This window comes from Halichoeres trimaculatus, unplaced genomic scaffold (genome assembly GCF_033239565.1).
Source record: "Halichoeres trimaculatus isolate MK-OKI-2021-1 unplaced genomic scaffold, fHalTri1.1 fHalTri1_scaffold_19, whole genome shotgun sequence".
NCBI lineage: Eukaryota > Metazoa > Chordata > Actinopteri > Labriformes > Labridae > Halichoeres > Halichoeres trimaculatus.
The window spans coordinates 691719-701190 of NW_027437197.1; the positions used below are offsets into that span (position 1 = coordinate 691719).

A 9472-nucleotide genomic window follows, 5' to 3' on the forward strand; every position below is an offset into this window, starting at 1 on the left:
AAAGACACGGTACAAAATATAACAACACCGTACCAAATAATACGACACGGCACGAAAGGTAACAACATGGAACTACATGATATGAAATGATACGAGGGCAAAGCCACACATCACGACAGGACACAGAACAACACACGGTACGATTTATTACAACACGTAACATTACAAAACATGGGCAGGAAATGATACGAGGGCAAACAACAGGATACGAAAAGACATGGACCACAGGATCCAAATGAAACGATACGAAACTTTATGGAAGTTAAAGGAAACGCTTTGATGCAACATGACGAGATACAACTTGACACATTACCATACGGTGATACAGTCTGACAGAAAATCACCATCTTAATGTGAGGTTTCACACACGTCAGAGCAGCGTGCAGAGGTACTGATCGATCAGTTTAAAGAGGCTCAATGATCCCACCTGCTCTTCACTGCTTTGACCAAAAGGGGTCAGCATACAGGGCCTCTCATCAGCCGCCGTTCTTCTTCCTCTGTAATCCCTTTGGTAGATCTGTGTGTGTGTGTTTCTGTATCTGACTGACGCTGTGTGTGACTGAGCTAACACACCTGAAGCAGCATCAGTCGCTGTTAGCCTGACGCTCTGCTCCACGACTGTGAGCAGCTCAAAGAGCGGCTGTCTGAGGCTCTGACGGAGGTTTCCTCTGCTGTCACCTCACCACCAGCTGCTGGAGCTGCTGGAGCTGCTGGAGCTCCCATCATCCCCTGCTTCACATCCTTCACTTCCTTTATCCACTAAACCCATTCCTGTGTGTGTGTGTGTGTGTGTGTGTGTGTGTTCACAGGGCCTGCTCAAAGTGGCCATCGACAACGCGCGGGCTCAGGAGAAGCAGGTGCAGCTGGAGAAGACGGAGCTGAAGATGGAGCTGTTCAGGGAGCGGGAGCTGAGGGAGACCCTGGAGAAGCAGCTCGCCATGGAGCAGAAGAACAGAGGTACGCCGGCGCCCGCCTCCTGCCTGTCAGCGTGTGAGCGTGTGTTTCCTCACAGCCGTCCTGACTGAACAGGCCGTGCTCGTGTAGACGTGATGGCGTACACCGCTCTGCATGTATGTTTAATGCTCCTTATTGAAACCCTGACATTAGCCGGGTGTTCCCTCAGACGATGAGCTGCTCGGCGCCGTTTATCTGCTCCGAGTCGGTTAGCGTAATTGGTGAAACGCATTAACTTAGACAAACTCACTCTGAGCCTCATGTTAAATGCATTAGCTTCACATGCTAACTGCGTCGTTTATGTTTAATGAGAGAAATTCATGAAAAATAACCCGATACACTTTTCAATTTGCTTTAATTCCCCGCAGCAGTTTGTGGAGTCAGAGTCAGTATTTTCTTTTATTAGAGGAAGATCCTCATATATTATCAAATATTTAGCTTTAATTGATTTTCCTTTTTCTATTATAGCTTTTAAAAAGTGGGTTATTATCTCATCCCGCTGTAGCTACAATTATCAGATATCTAATTCAGCCCCACAGCTCATTTGTTGCCTCTGTGGTCTCTCCCCGCCGCAGCCATCGTGCAGAAGCGTCTGAAGAAGGAGAAGAAGGCCAAGAGGAAACTCCAAGAAGCTCTGGAGTACGAGTCCAAGAGGAGAGAGCAGGCCGAGCAGACCCTGAAGCAGCCCTCGCCCTCCGACAGCATGCGTTCACTCAACGGTCAGACCCCGTCACACGCTGTTACCTCAATGCATGGTTTTAGATATGGAATACTGTGCAGAATAAATACTCATGCAAGTGATTTTGAAAGTAAAAACACTTTTCATTCCTGTATTTCACAACATGAAGTTACTGAACATCCACATGGCACAATTGCAGTGAGGAAAATAAGTATTGAACGCATCAACTTTTTTCTCATCACATTTATTTCTAAAGCTGCAACTCAAACAAAATTTCTCCCAGACATTGGTATTAACTCAAATAATCCACACATGAAAAGAAATCACAACGTTCAGGTCCATAAATAATGATTATGGTGAATTAAGTACGATAACACAGGAAAAAAGTATTGAACACACCATGGAAAGGCTGAATACTTTGGACAGGAAATGCACCACACCACCTGAAATCTGTCAGTAATTATTACTTGAACTTCCAATTAGTGCAAACCAACATCAGCTGGGCTAGAGCAAATTGATGGTCCTATAAAAAAGGTGTTTTTTTCACCAAGCAGTTAAATAGCACACACCTCATGATGGGTAAAGGCAAAGAGCTCTCTGAAGACATTCACAACCTGATTGTTGCTCAGCATCAGAATGGAACTGGTTACAGACTTATATCAAAGCACCTGAATATTCCAGTCAGCACCGTTGGGGCCATTATTCACAAGTGGAAGAAGCACCACCTTACCATCAACAGGCCACGCACAGGAGCTCCTTGAAGATTTCTGACCAGGGAGTCAGAAAGATAGTCAGAAGAGGACTCAACCAGCCAAGGACCACCCTGAAAGTGCTCCAGAAAGACTTGGAGGCAGCAGGTACAATTGTTACAGAGAAAACAACAGGCAATGCACTCCACCACCATGGCCTCTATGGACGCTCAGCCCGCAAGACTCCATTCCTCAAGAAAAGGCATGTTGAAGCTGGTTTAAAGTTTGCTAAACAGCATCTTGACAAGCCTGTAGAATACTGGGAGAATGTTGTCTGGTCAGATGAGACCAAAACTGAACTTTTGGGCTGTCATACTACAGACCATGTTTGGAGGAGAAATGGCTCTGCACATCAGCCAAAAAACACTACACCAACAGTGAAGTTTGGAGGTGGAAGCATCATGGCATGGGGTTGTTTCTCATCTCATGGTGTTGGCAAACTTCATATAACTGACGGAGCAATGAATGGAGCCATGTATGGGGAAATTTTTGATCTGAATCTGCTGCCATCCACCAGGATGATGAAGATGTGACGTGGGAAAAGGGTTCACCAGAGGGCACCAAAGAATATTCCAGATTTAAAGACAATCTGTGCAGAGGAATGGGCCAAAATCACACCTGAGCAGTGTGGGCCATTAGTTCAAACATACAAGAAGCTTCTGGAAGCTGTCATTGCAAACAAAGGCTTCTCCGCTGAGTATTAGATGAGTCTCAGTTAGCGCGTTCAATACTTTTTTCCTGTGTTATCGTACTTAATTCACCATAATCATTATTTATGGACCTGAACGTTGTGATTTCTTTTCATGTGTGGATTATTTGAGTTAATACCAATGTCTGGGAGAAATTTTGTTTGAGTTACATCTTTGAAATTTCGGCAGTGGGACGAAAAAAAAAACGCTGGCTAGCCAACTTTGGCCTGCGGGCCCCAAATTGGACACAACCACAAAACAGTTTCTTCATCTCTCACGATGTTTTAAATGATCATGAAGAGATGATCTGAAGCGTGTATTGATCCCGTATTGAAAGATTTCCTTCGGCACATTCAGACAGAGTCCTGAGAGGGTGTAAAGTAAATTTACAGGAGAGTAACGCACGGAGCACATAAAGGTTTTGCAGTTGAACAGAGGTGTCTGAGTTTTATCAGACAGGAGTTATTATACGACGCTTTGAGGCTCCTGATTCTGAATCTGCATACAAAACATGATGAGCTCATAAAGCTGATTTACTGACAGTTATAACCCGTCAGCGAGCCGCACACATCTCCTCTCTGCATTAAATCTGTCCAATCAGACGTGTGTTTGAGCTTCGATGAGGGCTGCGTTTGTGAGGATCACAAAGTTTACACCTCAGAGTTGTTGGAGCACAGTCCAAATGTTTTTATTCAGACTGAGGAGCTCACCTGACGCACGCGGGGAGAGGAGTGCGGCGGCGGCGGCGTCCAGCTCGATGCTGTGAATGAGCGATGCTGTGAGAGTGGCGTTGTGATGTGTGGATGTCAGACATGTTTAACGGCGCTGCTGCTTCTCTTCCTCAGACGCTCTGACCCCTGAGATGGAGAGTGACCGCAGCTCTGGAAGAACAGATGCTGAAAGGACAATACAAGGTACGGGGGCTCAGATGAGACAATAAATCTCCCTCTCCTTCTCTGGCTCTCACTCCTCTCCCCCTCCTCCTCCTCCTCTTTGCTTCCTCTTTGCTCTCCCTCACACACTCACACACACACTCACTCACAGCTCCAGTTTATGAACATTAGTGTTTCTGTGCCTGCTGTTCAGGCATACAGCTCACCATCTGGGCCACAGCACCGGGTCAAGATCATTGGTTTTCTGCAGAAATAATATTGTTCTTTTGCTCCACTTTGGCGGCCGCGCTGCGTTCAGGAAGCTCGTCTTTGTCGGGACCGATCGGAGTGGATGAAAAAGCGGAATAAAAGCAGAGCGGGAATGAAAGCGGCGCTTTGTTTACAGCTCAGGAAGCATTAATGAGTCATAAAACCACAAAAAGCAGAGGAATCCCCCCTTTGATAGCAATAAAGGAGGCAAATCAATCCAGTTTATGAATAAGCCTTGTACATTTTTAATGGTTTGTTTGTTTGTTAGCCTAGGGGGTGCAGTATGTGTTTGGGGAAGGCTGCACCAGCGATAACCTCTGCAGACTGTCTGCTATCTGTGTTTACCCAGAGACAAGACACCTAGCAGAGGTTGAATATCCTCATTACTGCTGCTAACGTCTTCCTTTAATGCGCCTCGGCCGCGCCTGCTCCAGCCGCCCTTATCAGAGGGAGAGGTCCCAATTTATCCGCCGCGCGTAATTTACTGTGAAAAGTGTGAAATGTTGGTCTTTTGGAGAATAAGCTGGCTCTCTTTAACTCTTTAATGTTTGATTAGTCTACTTGAACTGATATTTTTGTGAAAGGGCAGAAAGAGAAAAAGGAAAGGGAGAAATGATGACTCCTCCTTAATTAAATGTCATTCAGTCACTGCGGGGATCTGAGGCGGTTTGATGTCCCAAAAAAGGAAATCCATATGTCATCATTTAAAGAGGAGATAACTCAGAGATACAGAGTAATTATAGCCTCCTATTTCACAGCAGATTAGTATATTTAGCTGCTGCGCTCTCAGAAGACGTCTCAGATGAAACGTTAACGCTGTGAGCCGACTCTGCCGACTCTCCGTCCTCTGTAAACGTTCAGTCTGAGCCCGCTCTTCCCGTCTCTGAGCCTCAGTGAGGAGCAGCGCGTCTCCCCGGCGCAGGATGAGGAGCACAGCGACTCACAGGCTGCATTTTCTGTTTTTGTTCAATTAGAGGAGCATTTGTCTGCCACCCATGTCTCCTCTGCTGCACTCGGCGAGCCTCGCTGTATAATTAACCTCAAATGGCAAAAAATGATGTTGATAAATTACACGAGCAGAAGGGAGAAAAAACAAGCCTATCACTCGCATGAAAGCCGAGAGAAATGTGCGGGTACGACTCCAAACTGAGGGAACGAAGCGAGCCGAGAGGGAAGGAGAGAAGGAGAGGAGGAGGAGGAGGAGGAGGAGAAAATAATGAGGGCATAATTTTAGAGAACTAATTATTTCTATTTGTCTTTTGTCACACTTCTCTAATTCTGCGATATTAACACAGTCTGTGTTTATTAATTGCTTTTACAGTGTTTTGAATCGGGTCCAAGAGGGAGCGCGGCTCTTTTCGCAGGCAGCCCAAAAAGCTGCTGGGACTCTACCTCGCCAGTTACCGCCTGGCAACGCTGCGCCGGCGAATATCTTCCCCCGGTATCTTCCCCGGTTCCCCGCCGCTTCCCTCTCGATGTGTTCGGCAAGTTTACACGACCCTGTGCGCCGAGATAAAGTTCTTTGTTGCAAGATTAAACATCAAAACAGTTAAAGTGAAATTAAAATTAAATGAATGAATGTCACTGAAGCAAAAAAGACTGTAATTAATGGATCCCTTAATTGTCTTCATAAAATATTTGCATGGGCATAATTTGCATAATTTACATGTATTAATTAATCTTTCAAAGGAATTTTCTGCTGAGAGAAGCCAAAAATTCCCTTTGTTTTATTTAGCATCTAATGAAATATTTATTCTCTTTAATGAACTTTTCATCTTGATTTGAATATAAAAATACTCAAGTTTTAACATATTTTAATGAGCCGCTCTTTCATAAAACAACGTGTCAGGACGTCACCATTCCTCTTCTTGCGTGTGTAAAGCAGATGTTTCAACATTTGCTCCAGAAATTGAATCAGTCGGACTTTTTCCCGCTGCGACGGTTTGATCCCACGCCGAGATTTATCCGCGTCATCAAACCGTCCTCCTTCAGACTGTGACACACAGGTGAACACACACGTGACGTCTCAGCTCCACCCGTCTGGAGAGGTGTATCCCTCCTCTTCCTGCTCCTCGTGCTCCTCGTGCTCCTCGTGCTCCTCGTGCTCCTCGTGCTCCTCGTGGCGTGGCGTTCATGCTGTAATGACTTTTACACAGAAATCGCCGGTTGTTGCTCGAACAGAAGCAGCCAGAGTGCAATGCCTCAGAGACCCACGGCGGTGCTGGGTAATTAGCCTGTGTGTTTGTACACCACCCACCCCCCCATACACATACTGTACACACACACACACACACACGCACACACACACACACACACACGAGCCTTTGTTGTCTCCAATCTTCACCACAGCACATAAAACACGACCAAACAGGACTAATTGATCAAATATTTATGAAATAACGAGCCTGGATTTTAACTTTAGTTTAATTCTCTCTGCGCCCTTTCAAAATAAAAGCCCCTGTGCTGCAGCAGGAATAAAGGCCTCCTCGCAGCACAGGCAGGTGTTTTCTTGCTCCGTCTCTACAACCCGAGTCGAGCGCCGTCTCTGATGTCCTGTGTCATGTCGGACAACTCGCGCCGCTAAACGTCTTTGTGTGCATTCCTCTTTGAGCGGTGAATAATTTAAGCGCGCTGCCATCGAGAAGTGTGCTTCTTAAAGGCATTACTGTAGCGTTGTCGGGCGGAGGGATTGTGAAGGTAATAAACGTCAAACATGCTCCTGAGCTGTGCCTAACAGATGCTTTTACCAGCTCAGCGTCGGCGCGGCGCTGCTCGCTCGGGCGAACACTCAGACAGGAGTGTGTGTTTGTGCTGGAAATGGACAAAGCTCGTTAGGTTGGAGGTGTCTGGAGATAACGGAGCAGAGGAATGTCTGCCGTTCTCAATAAACACTATTTCCACGCAGGAAGTGTCACTCAGAGAGGGCTTCACATGGGCGCCGCGGTGTGATGTGCAAACAAGCGGATCAGTGGAGATGTCTTAAACACATGTGGAGCGCGGCGCTGCAGCCTGGAGTGCTGCTATCATGGCTCCTCGCAGGCCGTGCTTCAGCGCTGATAAAAGATGCATGCTAAGGTGTGAAGCTGTTTGTGTGTCCCGACCGATGCACCGAGCGTGAACGCAAAGGTGAAGCTCTTTGTTGTCGTCTTCCTTCCTGCAGAGCTGGAGCTGTATATGAATTTTAATCCTCTTCACCACGCCTGCTAATTTAATCTCTGCCTTAAATCAGTTTGTGAATCCGAAGCAGCACAGATCCAGATCACCACGGGGCAACACATTTAAAGTTAACGTTTCATCAACAATCACTTCCTGAATAGTGCATTTGCGTCAGCAGGATGTTAGCTGTTGGCTAATTCTGGGCTCCTGTGTGTCCTCTGTTGCAGATGGAAGACTGTTCCTGAAAACCACCGTGATGTACTGATAAGGCCGCGAGGAGCTGCAGGAAATAAAAATTTCAGAAAAAAACAAAAAAGAGAAAAAAAATCAGAGAAAAAACCCCGTGAAGATTCTCCCGGCTGGTGTGAGGAAGAGGAGGAGGAGGAGGAGGAGCTGCTTGTAGGAGAAATGCTGTGTTCACCCAAAACGCTGGAGGAGGTTTGTGAATGTAGGATCCCAGTCTGGGTCTTAGTTTGAGCGGGAGGGTGTGACGTAGCGGCTCGGCCAACGTGAAGGATGAATAAATCTATTGAGCACAGTAAAAACGTACCCGTGGTACAACGTTGGTCATCAATTTCACAGCACTGAAGATTTTTTATACTGTATCTCAGCCAGCGAGAAAAGCTTCAAAAAGAATCCGACTTTTTGTTTTTGTATCTCAAATTGAATCTGAGAAGCTGAAAAAAAGAGACGCAGAGAGGAAGAGGAGGAGGAGGAGGAGGAGGAGCAGACTGATGTTTGATTTTCATGTTTTCTAAATTAGATGAAAATACAATCAAGTTTCCTTTTTACCATTTGTGTATATATGAGATGTGATGATAATGACAGGAAAAAGCCGGTAACGGCGCCCGCGCTCTGACGAGCTGTGTGTATATAACGTTAAGAGGTATTGTGTATGCAGTAGAGCTATTAGGCAAACAATACCACCATTTATATAAACCTACAGTTTTCTTTCCTTCTATTTCTGAGCCATCATTCTTTCCTATAGCTGCCATTTTTGGTGAGAAAGCATGCAGGCATGTAAATGTTTGTCCTGGAATTATGATATTTAATAAATCCTATATTGTGCTGAACAAACACACAGAGGGTCGACGCTCACAGGCCGAGGGTTTTCCAACATAACGATCCAACATTTCACTTTCCAAATGAAGACTTTTGCTGTCGATAGTACTGTAATCTTTGTAACAGAGGTAATATTTCTTGGATTTTACTGTACATTTTCTCATAACACACTCACACACACACACACACACACACACACAGTGAGAAATCAGCACCTCTTGATGCTTTTTTAAGAAAAAAAAAATACTCTTCTGATCCCGTGTCAGAAACAATCAGCCATGACACACCTTTTTGGAAGCTGAACGCCATTTTAACCCCATGTGGAGCGACACACACACACGTTTTCTGTTTCCTCGAGTGTTTCATGAAATCCTGAAGAGAAGAAGAAGAAAAAACTCATGCTAAGTTATGACTTTTCTGTTACTTTCCCTAAAGACTTTTGGTGCTGAAACACCTGTGTATATTCTCTAGACATGAGCTGATGTCAGACAGTTTAGACCTTATGTGTTACAATCAGGAGGAGGAAGAGGAGGAGGAGGAGGAGGAGGAGGAGTGTCCCATGTTCACGATGTGTTTGTTCTTTTTGTTCTCAATGGAGTGTCTAGGTCTGTTGTCACTGATAACTTATATAGCTTCTCGAATCATCTCTTCATTGTACTTCAAATTCAAATAAAGTTAACATGTTGATGATAAAACTGCTCCTGACCTCTTCAACGCGTCTCGTCCTTTCAGGGTCCACACACACGGCTGCGTCCAGAGGGTGAGTAAGGGGGGGCCAGGCCCTGCTTTAAATCTCACCCGAGGTGTCACTCACACAGAGTCCTGCTCTCTGATTGGCTGTTTGCTCTGTCACAGGCGGCGTTTCACGATAAGGTTTTCTATCTGAACTTTGTGCTCCAAACAGAAACACTTGGTGGGAAAATGTGAAGCTGGTGCATGTGCTCGAAAAACTGCAGTTCCTCAAAAGTCCACCTGAGGCAGATTGCAGAAGATAAATACAGTAATATATGTGTAACTTGAAAAAAAATGCAAACGAACCCT

General features: G+C 45.5%; 1 protein-coding gene across 7 annotated transcripts in view; it reads left to right on the forward strand.

The window, feature by feature from the left end:
* dachd (dachshund d) overlaps window positions 1–9071 on the forward strand; it is a 134042-nt gene extending 124971 nt beyond the window's left edge. For 4 of the 7 annotated variants that reach the window (XM_074695171.1, XM_074695175.1, XM_074695177.1 and 1 more), the window contains 4 exons: window positions 810–957; window positions 1530–1673; window positions 3917–3985; window positions 7597–9071. In XM_074695171.1, coding sequence (XP_074551272.1) covers window positions 810–957; window positions 1530–1673; window positions 3917–3985; window positions 7597–7634 — 399 coding nt within the window. In that variant the 3' untranslated portion in view covers window positions 7635–9071. The remainder of the gene's footprint in view (window positions 1–809; window positions 958–1529; window positions 1674–3916; window positions 3986–7596) is intronic. The other 3 variants (XM_074695174.1, XM_074695172.1, XM_074695173.1) reach the window with 2 other exon arrangements.
* Window positions 9072–9472: the final 401 nt, after the last annotated feature.